Raw genomic sequence first — 23,807 nt, 5'->3', positions numbered from 1 at the left:
AGATTCATGTTGTATATGGCTTTCTGGCTGTGATACATAAATGGCTTGAAACACTCCATATAACTGAACATTTGTAATCTCACAGAAGTCATCAAAACTCAGTTGATTGTTTGTGCCAGTGTTAAGTCTGTGCAAAATTGTGCACAGTGGGGAATGGGGAAATTTGCCCTTTCCCCACTGCAGAGCGATGCTGGAGTTGATATAAATAATCAACAGGGTGTACAGGGGTGGCTTGCCCCACTGCAAATAAAATATAAATGTGTTATTTTTTTAAGTGTTTTAGCTTTCAGTCCTTAGCAATCATTCATCAGTCATTTGAGATTTGTGTACTTCAGTGTTTATAAGTACACCAAAACTGCCATGTACTGCAGAAATAATGCAATTACTTCAATGGTTATTGCTTCAGCTTTATCACAAAACATAATCTCTAAACTGAAAAAAATCACATAACACAAACCAGCCCTCCCACATACTGTATATGTAGTATATTACACACACACACACACACACACACACACACACACACACACACACACACACACACACGTGTGTGTGTGTGTGTGTGTGTGTGTGTGTGTGTGTGTGTGTGTGTGTGTGTGTGTGTGTGTGTGTGTGTGTGTGTGTGTGTGTGTGTGTGCATGTGTGTGTGTGTGTGTGTGTGTGTGTGTGTGTGTGTGTGTGTGTGTGTATGTGTATGAATCTATGTTCTTAATCAAAAGTATGGTTCATTGAACTGCACTAACTGACTTCCACGAAAGTGAATTTTGTCGAAAATGCACTTTTGCAGAAAAAAGAACACACTAAACACAATTATGCAAAAGGGCAAGCCTCCCTGCACCCCCCCATGAGGGGGGCTGCACCCCCCACTTTAATATTCTCATTCCAAGATCGCACTACAGTGGGGAAAAGGGAATATTCCCTTATCCCCACTGTACCACAATCTCAGCAATAGTTTGCTTAGTTGTACATCAACACTAAATGTTAATGTACAACTAACATTACATGCAAGCTGCATGTTTTTTTTTTCTTTAGCGAAAGTGCATTTTTGATGGAATGCACTTTTGCTAAAGTGAGTTCGACAAAGTACGGTTCGATGAACCATACTTTTGACGATACTAGGACCCATATATATATATATATATATATATGTATATATATATATATATATATATATATATATATCTCCGTGGTGGTGCAGCGGTAGCGTTGTCGCATCACAGCAAGAGGTTCTCCCATTCGATTCTTGGCTGGAGCGCCTTCTGTGTGGAGTCTGCATGTCCTCCCTGCAGTCAAGTGGTGTTCAGAAGACATGCGTGAATGGGCGCACCTTCGTTGAAGGTTGGGCATCGGGCTGGCACCTTGGCACCGTAAAAATCTACTGCCAATCATTAGTGGACCGGAGTTCCACTGTGGCAACCCCTAATTGGGAAAAGCCGAAAGAAGAAGATCATCATATATATATATATATATATATATATATATATATATATATATGTGTGTGTATATAGATATATATATATATATATATATATATATATATATATATATATATATATATACATATGTGCAGAAAGAGAGATAAATATCTCTCTCTCTGTTAAATATATATATATATATATATATATATATATATATATATATATATATATATGTGTGTGTGTGTGTGTGTGTGTGTGTGTGTGAATAAAAATGTTGGTGATCCATTGCTTCACGATACTAAGGTTTCGGTAAAGTCACTTAGATTTTTATGAATCTATGTAACTATTTGAAAAGAATGAGCATATCAGAGACTTCTTCATTAACAGAGTGGCTCAGAAGTATGCTCAAACTTATATAAAAGAACATAGAAAGTTGATAAAGAATTAACATAAAAGCCATGGCAAGGTAAGTTAATATTCAACTAAACAGTAACACAGACTTAGTAAATATTCTGCATTGATTATTGTGAGGAAAAAGTTTCCACTTTGTCACATCAGGACATGATCACTTGGAAACTAGTCTGACAATCACAAATGATCAAATATCTGACATTGTATTCATCCTAATGGTGCATATTGAAAACACTTTCTTTACATTGTGGCAAATTCCCCTGCAGTGCACAAGAAATTCTTCTAAAAAGTGCAAAACCATCTCTGGAAATCAATGTGCTTGCTCTAACATGATTTCTGATGGATGGTAGGTTGAGAAAACACAGGACAAAAAAAGAGTCAGATACTAGTTATAACAAAATGTGTTAAGATTACTAAGAAAACTGCTTTGCATTCTCTAAAAGGCCATAGCAAAGCAAATGTTTACAGTCATGCATGTAAAATAAAAGGGAAAGAAAAGTATAATGATGAAGGTCTTTAATATCACATTTTATGCCATGGTATTGTACATAACATTCAGATCTTCCTGTGATATATCCCAAATACTTAGCTTCCGCCTTAGTTTATTTTGATTAGCATTCATAGCTCAGCTTGCCCATCTTACAAATTCTATCTCAGCCTGTGCTTTTGGTAAGTGAGAATCCCAGCCCACTGAATGAATAATCATATCACCCAGGTATCTGAAGGCATAATGTGAGCTGGGCTTTAATCGTTTATTCATTAGCCTCTGAAAGGTGGCTGCTGTTGCATGTAGGCCTAATGGTAGCATTGTGTATTGAAATAAACCACCAGGGTTACAAAAACTGTTTTTTTCTTTGGCAGAGAGGGAAAATGGCATCCATTAGTACCCCTTTGTCAAGTGTAATGTTAAGTATCTGCATTTTTAACATTCTTGATCAACTCACTAATGCTGGGCTTGAGATAACTGTCAGCCTTTGCAGTAACATTTAGCTTCCTGTAGTGTTTACAGAATCTGATAGGTTTAGGAACTGGCACTACTGGGTTGCTGTAGTAACTCTGCAACTCGTCCATCTTACCTATTTCGACAATTATTTGGACACTTTTACTACATGTTTCTGTGACACTGACAGTCTAGCACTTTTTCTAACCTTCACTCTAGGTGTCTCTATTTTATTTTCTGGTAGTTTAGTTCTTCCATATATTTCTGAGAATACTACATTGTTTAACAAAATTCTCTCACTTCTTGATTTGGTACTTTTTGACAAGAGACTCTCGATCTAGCTGTGCTCACAAAGTGGAAAAATTTCTGAGTCTTTCTCTCCTCTCTTTTGCTTTACTTTCCTCTATAGGGGAATTCACCTTGGGCTTACTGAAGAATTTTCTGCACTACATGCATAGCTCTCAACTGTCCAGATTTTGCAGAATGTCAGATTTTTTACTCATATGTTTTTGGTCTGTTTCTCATAATATTGTAGTTTTCATAGTAGAATCCTGACAAATCATTGATGACAGATGTTACGAAAAATAGTGAAACCAAAACAGTAATTTTGTTTTTCAGGCTTCACATACCTTTCAGGAAATTCATTCCTAATCACACAACCTGTTATTCTATCAGCTTTCTAAGTTTGTAAAGAGCAATATTTAAAAAGTGTTCCTCTTTTGGGCCTTTTCCCCCATTATTTGTGGCTTTAGGCATATTCCTTATCTAAGAGGTTGAGAGGTATAATTCTATGGCTTCAGTGCATTAGTATTATAGATTTGATCTATCTTTATCTTTAGAGTGGTTGTCTAACAGCAGGGTTTACAATATTTATCTTTCAAATACCTCAAATAGCACTTGCCACTTGGTCGGGAGATATAGTTTTCATGGTAGGCACTAGCAGTAACACCTCATCTCCTGGAATAAGTTCTCCTAAATCGGAGGCATTGTTATGAATTCTGTTGCTACATTTTCCTGGAATCTCTGCATTAGCTCTTTCACTATGAATGTAATCAACTTTACTCTATCCCTTAAACTGTTAGTAATATCATTGCACTTTTAAATCTGTCGTCTCTTCTCTTTCTAATTTCTTTAGTAATCTAAAAGCAGTCTATTGGGATACCTGTCATACAGGAGTCAGAATTGGCTAAACCTAGTTGGAAGCCTGTAGCATCTTTCAAAGTGGAAGCAGTAAGAAAGCAATATAGCAGCCTGGTCCCATTTTTTACTATTTATATCAGGGAATGTTCTTTCCATGGACTTAAGTGTTTGTTGACTATCCAAATTAATCCAGTCAGTCTGCCGGATGGTAGACTGATGCCTTAACTATTTGACTTTAAAAGCATGATGTACCTGATGCAGTACCCATGACTAAGTGGAGTGTCTTATTAAAGTATTAATTATTTGTTGTCTAGGAATAGTAGGAATTGGAGAATAATGGCGGCAGTTGATGGACCTTATCATAATTAGCTTTGCATAATGGCACTGCTTCTTGGAACTTTGTAGTATAGTCCAGTTTTAGTAGTATGAAATGATGCCATTACTAAATGTTACTATTAGCGCTGCAGCTCCACAGTAATACTTTCAAATGGAGACTTGTGTAACAGGCATTAAGTCAATAGACTTTTCATTCGGGGACTAGCTGCAATTTTCTGGCATTTTAGACAAGAAGTACCAGACTTTCTTCGTGCTCTTGTCAGAAAAATGTTGCTTCAGTTTTGTCTATCCCAAATGATCTCTAATATGTGATTAATGGCTATCTTTGCCACTAGCACCCTATAAAATTTAACACTTGCAACCAATAAAAGAAATGTCATTATCTTTACTCATAGTATATAACAGGTCGCATTTCCTTGTTCCAGAACAGAGGTCAATGAAATAATGGAAACATCTAATTCTTGATCCTCCTCTCAGCCTGGTGTTACTCTATCTTGGACCCTAAATAAAGTAGTAACCTCCATTGTTGGTGTTTTAAAAAATATGCTTGAGCTTAGTATAAAATCACAAGCTCTTTTTGATGTGGATGGGTATAGCTACCTCTGAAAACATGCCGCAGTTTCTTCTATACATTCCCTGGAATCATAATTCCAAGCAAAATCATATTCTCCCTTATTGTCTGTTACATAAGTACAGGTCTCCTGAATGTTCTGTTTCTCTCTCTCTCTCTCTCTCTCTCTCTCTCTCTCTCCCTTTATTTATTTATTTATTTATTTATGTGAGCGAGTCACCCTCTACTTTGGTGTGAGTATATATGTGTTTCACCTACTTTAAAATTTACCTCAAAGGAAAAATATTGTCAGTTTACATCTTGTATTTGACATTTCTGCGCTGACACTATCAGAAATAGGATGAAGACTCCCTGTTCTCCTGCTTGGCTCGGATTTTAGTATTCACCTTGCCGGGCGTTCCTCTTAGTTACCTACTTATATTTTTGTCATTTTTTTTTTCTTATTGCTGAAGGCGTGTAAAGTCTCAGTGCAGGGAGGCGTCTATCTTGTTCTGATGTTTATTTCAGAATTCTCTATCGGATTCTTCAGTTTCTCTGCCATCACTTACAGCTTTGGATTTCTGTTAGTCTGTCTGGGACATGTTTCACGATAACAAATAGGACCCCGTTACTCTTTAATTATGAAAAGCAAATTTTAACTCTTTGGCTAAAGCTGCTATAGCAACTCCTTTAATCTGGTCTTGCTTCTGAATACAAGTATTACTGGTTTCTTGTCGATGTCTCCACTATCCATATTAGAGTATATCGAACTACCATACAAAGTTTCTACCATTATCCCTCCTTCTACTTTCCATAATTATTATTAGAATGGGAAAAATCTTTTCATAATAAAAATAGAGTCAACTCACAAGTTAAAGCTAAAAGAATACAGGTCATATGTAAAATGTCCATTGCAGACCGTTTTAAGGTCCCAACCATGTATTCTGTCTCTTACAGGCTTTTGAGGGGAGATCTATGCCTTGCATACAGGGCATGGCCAGGCCCCGCTCTGATGGACCTCCTGCATATCCACAAAACAAACAGCAACAGAATTACCCATTCTAAAGACTTAAAACCTTGCCTGTGATATAAATAGGACCTGCTGAAGTGATAGGTATGTATCTCAGAGACTACCCAGTCTATGGAACAAGTTCCCAATCCATGTGAAGCAGAGTTACTCCTTAACCCAATTCAAGTGCAACTTGGACAGTTGAGTGGGAAACCAGAAATTCATCCCTGCTTTAGCACCTATGTCTCTAATGGACACAGGCAGCCTGTAAATGGTTCCTCTCCCAGGTCCATGCTTACACTTATCAAGGGTATCAGAACTTGTCAGAGATTTAGGATGCATGGCTAGGCTTAAAAAGTTCCTTGTGGTCGTTAGCCTAGTAAACACCTATGAACCTATGAATCCATGTAACTATTTGAAAAGAATGAGCATATCAGAGACTTCTTCATTAACAGAGTGGCTCAGAAGTATGCTCAAACTTATATCAAAGAACATAGAAAGTTGATAAAGAATTAACGTAAAAGCCATGGCAAGATAAGTTAATATTCAACTAAACAGTAACACAGACTTAGTAAATATTCTGCATTGATTATTGTGAGGAAAAAAGTTTCCACTTTGTCACATCAGGACATGATCACTTGGAAACTAGTCTGACAATCACAAATGATCAAATATCTGACATTGTATTCATCCTAATGGTGCATATTGAAAACACTTTCTTTACATTGTGGCAAATTCCCCTGCAGTGCACAAGAAGGAAGCAAGCCCACAAATCTTACTGAAACTATATTATAAATACATGGTCACGCAACAAAGAAATTCTTCTAAAAAGTGCAAAGCCATCTCTGGAAATCAATGTGCTTGCTCTAACCTGATTTCTGATGGATGGGAGGTTGAGAAAACACAGGACAAAAAAGAGTCAGATACTAGTTATAACAAAATGTGTTAAGATTACTAAGAAAACTGCTTTGCATTCTCTAAAAGGCCATAGCAAAGCAAATGTTTACAGTCATGCATGTAAAATAAAAGGGAAAGAAAAGTATAATGATGAAGGTCTTTAAATATCACATTTTATGCCATGGTATTGTACGTAACATTCAGATCTTCCTGTGATATATCCCAAATACTTAGCTTCCGCCTTAGTTTATTTTGATTAGCATTCATAGCTCAGCTTGCCCATCTTACAAATTCTATCTCAGCCTGTGCTTTTGGTAAGTGAGAATCCCAGCCCACTGAATGAATGATCATATCACCCAGGTATCTGTAAGGCATAATGTCAGCTGGGCTTTAATCGTTTATTCATTAGCCTCTGAAAGTTTTCTGCTGTTGCATGTAGGGCTAATGGTAGCATTGTGTATTGAAACAGACCACCAGGGTTACAAAAACTGTTTATTTCTTTGGCAGAGAGGGAAAATGGTATCCATTAGTACCCCTTTGTCAAGTGTAATGTTAAGTATCTGGCATTTTTAACATTCTTGATCAACTCACTAATGCTGGGCTTGAGATAACTGTCAGCCTTTGCCATAACGTTTAGCTTCCTGTAGTGTTTACAGAATCTGATAGGTTTAGGAACTGGCACTACTGGGTTGCTATAGTAACTCTGCAACTCGTCCATCTTACCTAGTTCAACAATTATTTGAACACTTTTACTACATGTTTCTGTGACACTGACAGTCTGGCACTTTTTCTAACTTTCACTCTAGGTGTCGTCTCTATTTTATTTTCTGGTAGTTTAGTTCTTCCATATATTTCTGAGAATACTACATTGTTTCTTAACAAAATTCTCTCACTTCTTGATTTGGTACTTTTGACAAGGACTCGTCTAGCTGTGCTCCTGGTGGAAAATTTCTGGTCTTTCTCTCCTCTCTTCTGCTTTACTTTCCTCTATGAAATTCACCTTGTGAGCTTACTGAAGAATTTCTACTACATGCATAGCTCTCAACTGTCCAGATTTTTGCAGCATGTCCAGATTTTTGACTCATATTTTTGGTCTGTTTCTCATAATATTGTAGTTTTCTGGTAAATCCCTGACAAATCATTGATGACAGATGTTAGAAAATAGTGACAGACATTTTGTTTTCAGGCTTCATACCTTTCAGGAAATTCATTCTAATACACAACCTGTTATTCTATCAGCTTTCTAAGTTTGTAAGAGCAATACAAATATGTTCCTCTTTTTGGGCCCTTTTCCCCCCATTATTTGTGGCTTTGAGCATATTCCTTGCTCTAAGAGGTTGAGAGGTATAATTCTATGGCTTCAGTGTATTAGTATTATAGATTTGATCTATCTTTATCTTTTGTGGTTGTCTAACCTTGAGGTTTACAATATTTTATCTTTCAAATACCTCAAATAGCCCTTGCCACTTGGTCAGAATATAGTTTTCCATGGAAGGCACTAGCAGTAATACCTCATCTCCTGGAATAAGTTCTCTAAATCAGGCATTGTTATAATTCTATTGCTGCATTTCCTGGGCTCTCTGCATTAGCTCTTTCACTATGAATGTAATCAACTTTACTCTATCCCTTAAACTATTGTAATATTCCATTGCACTTTTAAATCGTGTCATCTCTTCTCTTTCTAATTTCTTTAGTAATCTAAAGCAGTCTATTGGGATGCCTGTCATACAGAAGGTCAAATTGGCTAAACCTAGTTGAAGCCTGTAGCATCTTTCAAAGTGGAAACAGTAAGCAATATAGCAGCTGGTCCCATTTTTTTACTATTTATATCAGGAATGTTCTTTCCCATGGACTTAAGTGTTTTGTTGGCTATCCTGATTAATCAGTCAGTCTGCAGATGGTAGACTCATGCCTTAACTGTTTGACTTTAAAGCACTGATGTACCTGATGCAGTACCCATGACCTAAGTGGAGTGTCTTATTAAGTAATTATTTGTTGTCTAGGAATAATTAAATTGGAGAATAATAGCGGCAGTTGATGGACATAGCCTCATAATTAGCTTTGCATAATGGCACTGTATCTTGGAACTTTGTAGTATAGTCCAGTTTTAGTAGTATGAAATGATGCCCATTACTAAATGTTACTATTAGCCGCACAAGCTCCACAGTAATACTTTCAAATGGAACTTGTGTAACAGGCATTAGAATCAATAGACTTTTCATTCCAGGACTGGCTGCAATTTTCTGGCATTTTAGACAAGAAGTACAGACTTTTGTCTTCATTATGCTTGTCCAGAAAAATGTTGCTTCAGTTTTGTCTATCCCCAAATGATATCCTAATATGTGATTAATGGCTATCTTTACCACTAGCACCCTATAAAATTTAACACTTGCAACCAATAAAAATGTCATTATCTTTACTCATTGTATATAACAGGTCACATTTCTGTTCAAAGTAAGTGTAAGAAATAATGGAAACATCTAATTCTTGATCCTCTACTCCAGCCCTGGTATTACTCTATCTTGGACTAAATAAAGTATTAACCTCCATTGTTGGTGTTTTAAAAAAATATGTGACTTAATTATAAAGCTCCTAGCTCTTTTGATGTGGATGGTATAGCTACCTCTGAAGAAAGAAAAAAAAACACTGTCACTGCAGTTTCTTCTATACATTCCCCTGGAGATCATAATTCCAAGCAAAATCATATTCTCCCTTATTGTCTGTTACATAAGTACAGGTCTCTTGAATGTTCTCTCTCTCTCTCTCTCCCTCTCTCTCTCTCTATCACTCTCTTTCTCTCTCTCCCCCTTTATTTATTTATTTATTTATTTATTTATGTGAGCGAGTCACCCTCTACTTTGGTGTGAGTATATATGTGTTTCACCTACTTTAAAGGGTACCTCAAAGGGAAAAATATTGTCAGTTTTACATCTTGTATTTGACATTTCTGCATGACACTATCAGAAATAGGATGAAGACTCCCTGTTCTCCTGCTTGGCTCAGTTTTAGTATTCACCTTGCCTGGATGTTTCTCACTTAGTTACCCTACTTATATTTTTGGCTCATTTTCTGTGCTGAGGCTTCTTGTAAGTCTCAGTGCATACTTCTATCTTGTTCTGATGTTTATTTCAGAATTCTCTATCAGTTCTTCAGTTTCTCTACTGCCATCACTTACAGCTTTGGATTTCTGTTAGTCTGTCACTGGGACATGTTTCTGATAACAAATAGGACCCCGTTACTCTTTAATTATAACCAAATTTTAACTCCTTTTGTAGCTTCTATAGCAACTCCTTTAATCTGGTCTTACTTCTGAATACAAGTATTACTGGTTCTTATACTGGATGGGTGTATAAAGCTTTTGCACTATCCCTTCCTTGTTAGGTATATCAGACTGCCATACTGGTTCTATACAGTATCCCTCCTTCTACTTTTTCCATAATTATTTAGAATGGGAAAAATCTTTTCATAATAAAAAAATGAGTCAACTCACAAGTTAAAGCTAAATGATATAACAGTTCTTCTAGAACCTTTTTGAGTTTCTGCATGTGTGAGGGAGTATTATTTTCTGTCACAATGAATGGATATTACCTCCCTTTTTGATTGTTACTAATCTTGTGCTTACATACCAGGGAATACCTGAAGAGTATACTCATCCTTCTATATTCCAACAAAGCTTGAACTTCCCTTCCTTACAAAAGTTTATCTTGTGCTTACATACCAGGGAATACCTGAAGAGTATACTCATCCTTCTATATTCCAACAAAACTTGAACTTCCCTTCCTTACAAAAGTTTATCTTGTGCTTACATACCAGGGAATACCTGAAGAGTATACTCATCCTTCTATATTTCAACAAAGCTTGAACTTCCCTTCCTTTCAAAAGTTTATCTTGTGCTTACATACCCAGGAATACCTGAAGAGTATACTCATCCTTCTATATTTCAACAAAGCTTGAACTTCCCTTCCTTACAAAAGTTTATCTTGTGCTTACATACCAGGGAATACCTGAAGAGTATACTCATCCTTCTATATTTCAACAAAGCTTGAACTTCCCTTCCTTTCAAAAGTTTATCTTGTGCTTACATACCCAGGAATACCTGAAGAGTATACTCATCCTTCTATATTTCAACAAAGCTTGAACTTCCCTTCCTTACAAAAGTTTATCTTGTGCTTACATACCAGGGAATACCTGAAGAGTATACTCATCCTTCTATATTCCAACAAAGCTTGAACTTCCCTTCCTTACAAAAGTTTATCTTGTGCTTACATACCAGGGAATACCTGAAGAGTATACTCATCCTTCTATATTCCAACAAAGCTTGAACTTCCCTTCCTTTCAAAAGTTTATCTTGTGCTTACATACCCAGGAATACCTGAAGAGTATACTCATCCTTCTATATTTCAACAAAGCTTGAACTTCCCTTCCTTACAAAAGTTTATTACACTTCAGTAGCTTAAACATAACATAAAGAATAACATAGCACCGACTCAGTTATCATAGCTATAGTTATACCACATTCAGTAGGGACAACTTAATTCATAGCGCACAAGTCAGTTTTCACATTTCTACTCGTAGCATTCTCTTCAGTATTAGTGACAGAAAACTTGACAGTGTGACTTCCTCCTTTACAAATTAAAATATTTACTGAATTTTGTTTTATTGAATATGGAACATTTCTTAATAAAGTTTTAGTGTCCGAAGCAGACAATTTGGTTTTAAACATTATTGTATTAACTAATGAGCATTATTCTAAAGTTACAAGATTATCAGAGTTCCTGAAATCACTGTGCAATGCTCTTTTAAACCTAACTACTGCTAACATTTCTAGCATTTTCAGTTCATTGCTACTATTAGGTTCTAGCTAAATCTTTAAATATATTTTAATTTATCTGTCTGTGCTATTACTGGTTTATCAGAATTAAAAGTCCATTTATAACATTTTACTGCCTATCCCCAAAATGTATTTTTCAGTTTTTCATAGTCAGTATAGTCATCTCCCCCCATGTCCATATATATTTTCAGTGTCTCCCATGTCATTTGAACTGACAGGATTTTGCACTGTCTGCTCATTCTCAGTTCTCTATGGAGGCATAACACTCAGAAGCATTCAGGTAGCAATCTAGGTCATCTGTGCTGGATACTTTCTTCAAAGAAGACATCGTCTTCGAGTTGGCAGCTACAATGGCCAGCACAACTAGCTGTTGTTGTAGCTGCACCATTTTATGATCAGTTTCGACTTTTGATTCCCAAGCAACTCTATCATTGTTGATAATACCAGCAGAGAAAAAATATTTTGTAATAAACACACCGGGCAAACAGAAATGCATCAAGGAACCAACATTAACAGTTTTATAGAGAACTAAAACATAATATGCTGTTGCACTTGGTAGGAAATATATTCCAGGAAATGGTAAATCGCAATTCTCTGGCCAACTGCTGATGTACACATCACCAGTTTAAGTCCAAAGATCTACTACAGGCAGCACATATAAAAGACATGCTTGCACATGTGCTGCATAGAGGATGAGTTATTTCCCTAGAGCAACTAGGCATTCCCTTACATATCATATTGGCCAGTCTGCAATTCTTTCTAACCAGAGTAGCAATGCTCTTGTCAACATTAATATCATTGTCCACCTTGGTTTGTAGATCATGTATTGTACTGCAGATTTTCAGAATTTGACCTTTGATTTGTAATTAGGTGATATTTAGTCTTTCTCATCAAGAAACATGTTACATGCTACTATTTGTGAAAGCCCACTATCTGGTTTATCTAATTTCCAAAGGTATCTCCTATAGACTGAAAAGAATCTTGGTTCCCCTTTACGTATATCTCATCCCATCCATTATTGACTGTAATGTCCCTTTTGGCATATATTTTTATAATGAAACAGTCAACTTGAAACAACTCAGAAAGTCATAAGCAAAAAAGATCAGTAGCTTTAAAAATCGTAGTCAGTCTTTTACAGACTATTCTGTGGAGATTTGTGTCTTGCCTTTACAGCCAGGAAAGGTCTGACCCAGTTTGACCTCCTATTTCTCCACAGAGGAAATGGCTCCTCAAACACTCACGTAGAGGAACTAAAACATCATCATTAAGTAAATAAGATGCATTGCCATCATAACTTCATATCCAAACATACCCCACCTCTGAAACAAACTTCCTATATCTCAAGCAGAGTAGCATCCTTGACATTTTTAAGGGTAACATAGGTAATTGGATGGACATCCATACATCCTCCCCTGGTCAGTTTTGTTTTGCCCTCATTGAGGCAAGAGGGAACTTTTGAATATGTGTTATAGGGTTAGTGGCTAGGCTTGTAATCATCTGTAGACTGACTGTCTAGTACTCACCTATGAACTGAAGAACCTACAGTTGAATACTGAGCATGTTATAATTATACCAGGATTAAATGCTATTTAGGCTTTCTTGAAGTACTGCTGCATCAGTCGGATATGCAACTATATACATCATAGGAAAGTCTGATACATTGAGATCAACATTCAAATATATGTTTACCAAGTATCACACTGACCTTGAAGTATCAACTACTGAAATTCATTGTTTCACTGCTAAAATATTTTTCAGATGAGCAAATCCCCCAAGTCCTCTGTTCCATAACTGTACTAACTCTAAGATTGATATGTACTGAATTAAAGTTAACTCTCCAAGATACATCAGTGTCAATCTTTTAACAAAAAAGAAACACATCTTACATCTGAGATCACATATTAGTTTGTCAGTCATAAATAACTCATAGTTAGGTCTGACACCCACAGTTAGGCCTAATACCCACATCCGTACCACCCACTATGCCATCATTTATATATTTTGTGATCCAAAATTGCCTCCTTACTTTGTCTTCAGAGAAGAAAATTCCAAAAAGCAATGGCCTTCTTGGCTTAAGTTATACTGAATACCATCCACAATGAAGGATTATTTCACTTGCATGAATAAATAAATAAACATCATAGGTATACTACGACAATGGGATCTGTACTGAGTTCTGATGAAGTCCACATCATTTATTGTGTTGGACTCATGTGGATTGCAGATTTCTTCAGTGCTGTGCATTAGTGTAACTTGCTTTTATGCATTAGTGTAAGTTGCTTTTGGTTATTGGTTTATAGTTGTCCTACTCAGCTCCATCATTTTTTTATGTTTATAAAGCTCAAAATGTTTGATTTTATTTATATGATTCAACTATAACACAGAGGATGCCTTTGGTAGGTCCATGCTTTGCATTTTGAAGTGTTTGTTTCTTCAGTGATTAATGTAAGGAGGACAAAGTATGCAATGTTAGTTTTATGCACAACATGAGTTTGTGATTGTAGATTAGTTGGTTTAATGATCTGGTTATGCTATGTATGTGTTGGTTGGCCATAGCAACTGCAGGTGGGCGTGTTCTACTCACTGCAGTTAACACAGCGTTGTAACATTCCATGTGGCAGTTAATAAAGAAGCTGTTAAACTGAAAACAGGTCTCCTCGCTCATTTCAACATGGTGTCAGAAGTTGCTCGTCAATGAGCATTTTTTCCTCATTCTTCCTCGTTCAAAAAAAAAAAAAAAGAGGTACGCGTTACAAGTGGCTAACGGGCTAATAGAGCATGGCGGAAGGATTTCGCAGACCAGACCCACTCATCTTCGAGGGAGACGTTGCTGAAAATTGGCACGTATTTGAAAGGGAGTATGACATCTTTATTGAGGCGGCCCACTCAGATAAACCAGACAAAACGAAAGCTTATATCCTCCTCAATCTAGCAGGGGCAGAAGCCATCGAAAGGGAACGCTCGTTTGTCTATGCCGCAGAAATTAAGGTGCCACCCACAAGAGACGGGCAGGACGGAGCCATTATTCATCCAGCAGAGTCCAGAGAGGACCCCAACTGTTTAAAAAAGAAATTTCGGGAAATGTGCAACCCACAATATAATAAAATAATGGAGAGACACAAGTTTCATTCCCGAAATCAGAGACAAGGTGAGACTATTGAGTCTTTTATTAGTGATTTAAAGATTAAAGCCAAAAGTTGTCATTTTGGAGATTTAACAGATGAGTTAATCTGTGACAGGATTGTTTGTGGCATAAATAATGACAGTATAAGGAAGGCCCTTTTACGTGACAGTGACTTGACCCTATCCAAAGCCATTTCTATCTGTCGTGTTTATGAAATGACTGAGGAGAATACTAGGGCTCTTGCCAAACAGCCGGCCACAACGGTGGATGCACTGCAGCCAGGCTCCACCAGATGGCGTCCCAGGACAAATTATAAGCCTGTAAGTGGGCAGGATGTAAAACACGTCAGGAACTGCAACAATTGTGGAGGCAACCACGCTGCACAGCGAGACAGATGTCCTCCGTTTGGCCAGCAATGCCACAAATGTCAAAAATGGAACCACTACAAAAAATGTTGCAGATCCAAGCCTCAACATGAACATCCTAAAAGGAAAAGTTTTGTTAAAGAATACCGTAACAAACAACCCGTGCATCAGCTAGAGCTGGAGCAGCCAGACATCAACACTGATGACACATTCTATGTAGATGGTGTCGAGCTCATTGCAGTTGTGGACAATGTAAATACCCAAGTAGAGTACCAGGATGAAGGATTTGTCACCCTGTATGTACGAGATAAGCCTATTAAAATGAAAATCGACACGGGGCAAAATGTAATGTGATGGCAAAAAGCACTTTTCTCCAGCTGTATGAGGGACAGATTTTGACATGCAATAAAACAATAAACCTAGTGGCCTACGGAGGCAGCAAGATCGAAACAGCTGGTTCTGCTACACTTTCTCTGTCACTGGATGGACAACAACACTTACTACCGTTCTTCCTTGTAGATCGTGATGTTGTGCCACTGCTGGGGTTTCGAGCATGTGTATGTCTAGGACTTGTCACACTGAGCCCTCATGTCCACCAGGTCAGTACAGAGCCTGACATTGATTTTACAAAAAATGTCCGTGAACAGTATGATGATGTGTTCAATGACGAGCTTGGAAAACTTCCAATAATATATTCCATGACTCTAGATCCTGAGGTGCAGCCCGTCATCCGGCCAGCGCACCACATTTCTATAGCTATGCAAGCCCGAGTTTAGTCAGAACTTGATAACATGGCCAGCAAAGGAGTCATTACAGCGGTCTCTGAGCCCACAGACTGGGTTTCATCAATGGTGGTAGCACACAAGAAAGACAAAGAGGAGATAAGGCTGTGCATTAATCCTAAAGACTTAAACACAGCTTTAAAGAGACCCCATTACCCAATGCGCAGTGTTGAGGAAGTTGCCACCCAAATGGCAGGTGCGACTCTGTTCTCAGTGCTTGATGCGAAGAGCTCGTTTTGGCAGATAAAGCTCGACCATAAGTCATCAATGCTAACTACATTTAGCACACCCTTTGGGCGCTACAGGTTTCTACGCATGCCTTTTGGCATCAATTCAGCAAGTGAGGTTTTCCAGCGCTCAATGGAGCAACTATTCGCTGGCTACCCTTGTGCCATCATAGTTGACGATATCATTGTGGGAGGTCGTGATGCTGCAGAACACAACACGAACCTGAAGAAGGTACTTGACCATGCACGAGAGATCAGACTCCGACTAAACCCCCACAAATGTAAGTTCCGTCTGGATCAAGTTTGTTACGTGGGACACATGTTCACAAAAGAAGGTCTCAGGGCCGACCCCACAAAGATGGAAGCTATCACAAATATGCCAGTTCCCCAAAATTCCCTGGCTGTACAGCGTTTCCTTGGTATGGTAAATTACCTGGGAAAATTTATCCCAAATCTCAGCAGCATTGCAGCACCGCTCAGGCACCTAATATACAAGGATACCATCTGGTGTTGGCTCCCACAACATCAACAAGCATTTGAACACCTCAAATCATGCCTAGCCAGCTCACCAGTCCTATCATATTTTGATGTAAAGAAGACAGTGACATTAACCTGTGATGCTTCACATTACGGACTGGGTGCTGCATGCCTGCAAAGTGGTAAGCCAGTAGCATACGCATCTCGCATGCTTACCGATACCGAGACACACTACGCACAAATCGAGAAAGAATTGTTGTCAGTTGTGTTTGCGTGTACCAAGTTTAAAGACTACAGATACAGAAAACCCACGGTAGTTGAAACAGACCATCAGCCCCTTGTTACAATCCTAAAGAAGCCAATCCACACTGCCCCAGCTCGCCTACAGAGGATGTTACTGCAATTACAAGCTTATGACCTGACGCTTGTTTACAAGAGGGGTAAGCACATGTACCTTGCGGATACTCTGTCACGAGCCCCAAGCAACAGTGTGTCCCAAACTCAAAGTGCAAATAACAACTTCGAGGTGATGTCTGTCAGCTACATCTCTACAGCCAGGCTGGAGGAGCTACGAGCCCACACTGCAAGGGACCAGGTCCTGCAAACTCTAAGCACAGTGATTCAGAATGGCTGGCCCAACAAAGACTGCCAGGTTCCGCCGTCTGTGCGTCCATTCTTCCCATATAGAGAAGAGTTGATAGTGGAGAACGGCATTGTCGTTAAAGGTCACAGGACGGTCATTCCCGACTCCCTACGACAAGAATATATTAATATTATGCACAGAGGTCACCCAGGCTTAGAAGCCACAAAGCGCAGAGCAAGAGGCACTGTATTTTGGCCAGCAATGAACAAAGACATCGAAAGAGAGCTGCTCTCCTGCTCTGTATGTAACAGTACCCGACCACACCAACAAAAGGAACCTCTACAACTACATCCGGTTCCTGCCCTGCCTTGGTCTACAGTCGCCACGGATATGTTCGAATGGCATGGACAACAATGGTGCTGGTCGACTCCTATTCAGGGTGGTTTGAAATTGACCTTCTCCGGGACACATCTTCAGCAGCGGTGATCACAAAACTGAAAAGACACTTCTCCGTCCACGGAGTACCTCACACCCTGATTTCCGACAATGCAAGACAATACACCAGTCAGCGTTTTAAAGTGTTTGCCCAGTGGTGGGACTTTGTCCACATAACCAGCAGTCCAGAGTACCCCCAGTCCAACGGATTGGCTGAAAGGGCTGTCCGCAGTGCCAAGCTACTGATGGAAAGGTCTCACAGAGACGGGACAGACGTTTTCCTCAACCTACTGAACATCAGAAATGTTCCACGTGACAAAACGCTGGGATCACCCGCAGAACGTCTAATCTCCAGGCAGACTCACTCAACTTTTCCTGTCAGCACCAGTCTGATGGAACCGGCCCCAAAGGACGTGGAACAGGTCAATGTGCAACTTAAAAAGAAAAGGCTCATTCAGAAGCAGTACTACGACTCAACAAGCCACCCATTATCACCACTTAGAGAGGGTCAAGTGGTCAGGTTGCAGGCAGTTAAGGGACACGACCGCCTGGGCACAGTGAAGGAGGTATGCAGTGAGCCACGCTCATATGTCATCGAATCTAATGGTGGCATCTACAGGAGAAATCGTCGCCACATCCTACCTGTCGGTGAACTGCCGCCACCTCGACAGATCGATCCTGCCAATGGCTGTTCCCATCCAGCTGACCCCACCACACTGGACACTCCTTCCCTCACTCCATGGCCCCGGCAGGCACTTCAACCAATGCCTGCGCATACTCAGTATTCCAGTGTGCAGCAAGTTCCTGTAGCTTGCTCTCCCACCAAGAAGACACACAGTGATACCCCCTATGTGACACGCTCAGGTCGCATTTGTAAGCCTAACCCCAAATACTGTTCTTAAACTGGAAAAAAAAAAAAAGGGATGTGATGTATTAATGCATTGTATTTTGGTTCTTACTTATCTAGTATTCAGTTGCCATGTTAGATAGCCAGTGGTGAAAGCTGAACGTTTTGTTCCATACCGTCTACTCTCTTATGTTAAGTTATGCCATTTTAGACTGCTTGGCTAGCTGTGAGTAGCACATCAACACAAAGAATAAGCCTTATATGTAAAAGCAGTAATGTATTACAGTCTGAAACAAACACAAACAGTACACAAGCTTCACCATTTACTGTTGTTGCCATTGTGATATATTAAGGTTGGGTACTTGGCATTAGGGATAGTAATTTATGATCCTTGGAACTTTGAAATAACAAGAGTGAATGGGGAATGTGTACCAACACTGAGACTGGGGTATCTGAGAGCATTCTCCATACATTGAAGTACAGCAGCATTGGAATTAGTAAAAGTGTGAATGTAGGAATTTATATTATTTGATTTTGTCACAGTTATGTTTTCAATGCCAGTACTTACATTATTAGCTTTCACACTTCTGATAGAAAGCCATTGTGGTCGCTTACTGCTTTACATAGATTGAAGAAAATGCATGTTTTTTGTAGAGTTCCCATTTCTGGAATAAAAACAGTGATTGTTTAACCTTGATTGCGAGTAATGATTGTCATGGGATAGTCATATCTTAGCTCTCTACATTAATGAGTGTAAAAGATGACACAGTAAATGCTGACTCAGTGACACATTATTCATCAGACACTGTCATAACCTGAGACTGTGAATGTATATGGGTCACTTGGGGTTTTCAAGACAGTGTGTGAGATATTCTGTACAAAGGATTTTTATTTTATGATGAGGGAATTGGTTTTCTCCATTCTGACAACTGGGAATTTAATGTAGCTAGAAACAGTTATCAAATGGTGATCTAGCCATTAGTAAGAAAGCCAACAGGTATTAATTAGCATGCGCACACACACACACACACACACACACACACACACACACACACACACACACACACACACACATGCACTCATATATACACATGAACACATACACACACACACACACACACACACACACACACACACACACACACACACACACACACACACACACACACACACCACACACACACACACACACACACAATATTGAGATGTTCCTGTGTTAAGGATGTCTTGTAATTTGACATGAGTCGGGCCATTTCGGTTGGAATATATTATCTATTTACTTTTATACTATAATCATGTAGGATTCTGCTGTCATTACAGGACCCATGCTTCAAAAGACGTGTGTATAACTATACAAAATTAGTATCATTTTAACAATGCATTAACTAGAAAGTAGTAAAAAAATATGAAACATGCATTGCAATTTGAGCCCTTAACTGATGTGTTTCCTATTACATTTACTGCATGTTTTTATTTAAATGTTTACAAAGAATTTGATGTAAGCATTTTTGTTTTTACAGAGCTCTCTAATCTTTTTTTGGACCCAAACACTGCACATCCTGAGCTCATTCTGTCTGAAGACCTGACCAGCGTGAAGCATGGAGATGAATGGCAACTGCTCTCTGAAAACCCTGAGAGGTTTAATGAATGTGTCTGTGTGCTGGGCTCAGAGGGATACACATCAGGGAAGTACTACTGGGAGGTGGGGGTAGGGAACAAGACTGACTGGGATGTGGGCATCGCCAAGGAATCCATCAACAGGAAGGGGAGGATCATCCTGAGTCCTGAGAATGGATTCTGGGCTGTGTGTATGAGGAGCGGGAATAAATATGTAGCACTGGATACACCACCCATAGTTCTCCGTCTGAAAGTGAAGCCTCAGAAGGTTGGAGTGTACCTGGACTGTGAGGGAGGACAGGTGTCCTTTTATGATGCTGACAACATGTCCCACCTCCACACCTTCACTGGTACCTTTACCGAAAGCATGTACCCTTTCTTCAATCCTGGTCTAAATAATTTTGGGAAAAATGCAGAGCCCCTAAAGCTTTTTCATTTAAAATTGTAGTGACTACAAAGCATTGATTTGGAGGCTAAAATATTTCTGTTGCATGAAGAGCTGAATTATAAATTCAACACAGAGAATAAAAACTACATGAAAATATTAAACATATATGTGACTAAAGTAAAATAAACAGAACAACTTTCAGAATAATGAAAGATAAAACAGGAGTATCTTTGTGTGAGGACATTCATTTTAAGAAAATAGCACTAATATTGTAGCTCAGTGAGATTTATGGTATTTATATAACTCTTACCAATGCCTAATTAAAATCAGGTCTTGAATTTAAAATGAAAAACATTAAGTTTCTGCCCTTTTGACACATGACATTCTGTACTGCAAACTCTAATGTTAACTGTGCAGTCAGTGTAGTGGCTTTACTTTCAAAGATTATTTTCTTCTGAACTTAACCTAAAATATGTAGACGCAAATTGCAATCTAATTTATTAGTAATTTTGTCTTTTGCCTTTGTATTGTTGATAGCATGGCCAATTCCTGCAAACCTGGCTTGTTTTATGGGTCTCTCTTTGGAACTCAGTACTGCAATCAATCTGGCATACTGCCAGGTGTTCTATGCAGTACCTAATTCCAAATACAGGTGGGGTTTCATTTATTCTGAGAAGCACATTCAGTTCAATGAACATTTTTCATTGCAGCAGTAAATCGGCTGAATAACACACAGAAACATATTCTGTTGTAGGCTGTCATTGTGGTGATTCACATACCTGCAGTTTTCATCCCTAAGAAAAAAATGCACATTGGTAGAAATCTTATACTGTTTCATTAGTAGTAATCTTATGCTATTCCATTTCTCATTTATTAATTTTTCATTGAATATAAATGCATTTAGTTAGTAACTAATTTGTTGCCTGCTTCACTGAGTGGCTGATTGATTGTGCTGCAGTCTGTGTCAAGCTGTTTGCCCCTCCATTGCATCATCAAACTGCAGGACCACATGACTCAGCATCAGGAAGTAACTGGCAGCTGCTCAGCATACAGGAAATACAAACACCAGTTTATTAGCATTAATAAATATAGTTCCGGTGAATAAACTGATGTAAAAACTACATATTTTAGAATCAGAAAGACCATGTTACATGACAAGAGCATAACTACTCATAAAAGCACCAGTAAGAAAAATACTTTTGCCATCGATCCTTAAGTAATCCCAGTGCTTTAACCCATTCTTGTAGCAAATAATACATAAAAAATATGAACTCAGCTTTTCTGTGGAAAGAAAAGAAACTTAGGATTTCTTGAGAGATTTTGACACATGCTATATTCAAGAGGGTGTGGTGGAGTATGGATCTTCCTAATATAGAAAATTACCTGAGAGCAGCTATCATGGAGCTCTTCTATATACAGACAATCAGCAAAGCAATGTACTTACAGAAGTTTGTAAACATAATCTGTATATGGGGTAAAATATTTAGACAGATGGGAGCTGATAGGGCAACAGATACAGTCTTAGTTAAATCCTTAATAACTGTGGTAAGACGGTTGAAACTAACGGATTCTAAAACTGTAAACAGCATGCACTGCCAATCATGTAGTTCCCTAATAGGGGTTTCCATGAATGATACTTTTAGAAATGTGCAAAACAACTGAGGGGGGGGGGGTAAAGTTCTGGGAAAGTATTTTTCAGAATAAGAATTTTTAGAAGGAGAAGAAGAAGAAGAATCTTTTAAAAGGAAATTTACAGATTTGCAGCAATTCTGGTACAAAAAAACTTAAACTCATCTCAATGGGATAGATAGAAATATGCTGAAAGCAAGTGATCAGAAAACATCTCATTGGTAAAGCTTATGGAATTTTAATGGATGCCAAATTAGGTGATGCCAGTAGATACAGGCTACATTGTGGTAGGATTTAGATGGTCAGTATTGCCTGACCATTGGAACAAACTATTAATGCTCTCAAGATAAGTGGTAAAGTTGAGAAGAAATAGATTCTTTAAGAGAACAATGCTTATTGAAATAATTCTATACCTCCTCCAGACTCAGATCTACCTGTAGTTATCAAAAACTCACTTTATTGAAATTCTAAACACTGGGATGATTTCAACAAACACTTAATTTCCAGAACTCTCAGATTACTGTAGTTATATTCCGGAAAAATAACCACTTGGCCACAATGGTGATCTTTGCCCTTTTCTCCACTACAGTGCAATCTCGGAGTTGGTATATTTAGTTAGGGGAATATGGGTGGGGGGGGTTGCAGCTCCCACATGGGGGGTTGGTGGCAAAGTGGTTCATTTCCTGAAGTAAAATTGTGGTGATCCAAAAGTTTTGGAAATTAAGTGTTCAACAAAGTTGTCTCATCCTTTTCATTCTCAGGTAAGTGGGTTTTTGAAAATTCAAAGTAGACCCCCCAGACACGTGCATATGTACTTGGGGTACATGCCCATTTCTAGAGGTGCAATGATTAACTAGGTACCTGAAATCAAAATTTTCTGGAGAGACAGAAACTCACTAAGTTTAAAACAGTCATAGAAAGGATATTGCATGACTTATGGGAAGAGACCCCATAATGCTCATTTCACTAATGAAAAACATGTCCACAGTTGTCAAAAGATACTCCATTTTAAATGCAGTAAAGTTAGTTGCTAAAAACTGAAACAGGAAAAGTTAGTTAATAAAAAAAAAAAAAAAAAAATTGGAAGTCTGTTGACTCCTCTCTGCCAATTGTAAAAGTGATACAGTTGTTATATGAAATGTATGACATAGTGTAAGTAGGTGCTAGTATTTGACTACTGGGTAAAGTTATTAAAAGGTGGACTTCATGTGTGAAAAATAAAACTGGTAGAAAGAATGGCAAGAATATAGCCTTGGAAAGAGTTGGGTAGAAAGCCAGTGTATAAGAAGGCATGGAATTGTGCTTAATTGTGGATTAGGTTATTAAAGTTTGCAGGGTTTGTTTTGTGTGTGTGTGTGTGTGTGTGTGTGTGTGTGTGTGTGTGTGTGTGTGTGTGTGTGTGTTCACACTTTGTATGTTATTGTATGAGCTTATTTGCTGATTTCCCATTATATTATTTTTTTTACCAAATGATATTGGTGTTTTTAAAGATCTCTGTTTTACATTTTTTCTTAATCTGTGTAAATCTGTTTCTGCTAAAATATGAACAAATAAAGTTTTTTTTTAAAACTCAAAATATATTACTTTGTCTTGATCATATAAGTCCTTACAATTTTTTTTTAATAATCTAAAGTGAATATAACTAGAATGCAGTTCTTAACATTCCTTCAGTAGTGGGATGATAGCAGACATATAAAATGTTTAGTTTACTTCACAAAATACTCTGGCCAGCTGTATAATGCATGCCATGAGACTACAAACAGCCAGGCTTTTGTGTGAAATGTATTTTCTTGGACTTATG

General features: G+C 38.2%; 1 protein-coding gene across 2 annotated transcripts in view; it reads left to right on the top strand.

Moving 5' to 3' along the window:
* The window catches only part of LOC122813688 (zinc-binding protein A33-like), a 132,783-nt gene extending 111,150 nt beyond the window's left edge, over nt 1-21,633 (top strand). For both annotated transcript variants that reach the window (XM_044086144.1, XM_044086143.1), the window contains exon 6: nt 19,893-21,633. In XM_044086144.1, the coding sequence (XP_043942079.1) occupies nt 19,893-20,437 (545 nt within the window). In that variant the 3' untranslated portion in view covers nt 20,438-21,633. The remainder of the gene's footprint in view (nt 1-19,892) is intronic.
* Nucleotides 21,634-23,807: the final 2,174 nt, after the last annotated feature.

Source organism: Protopterus annectens, chromosome 10.part0 (assembly GCF_019279795.1).
Source record: "Protopterus annectens isolate FY-2018-M chromosome 10.part0, PAN1.0, whole genome shotgun sequence".
Classification (NCBI taxonomy): domain Eukaryota; kingdom Metazoa; phylum Chordata; order Ceratodontiformes; family Protopteridae; genus Protopterus; species Protopterus annectens.
This window is presented reverse-complemented; position numbering and strand designations above follow the sequence as displayed.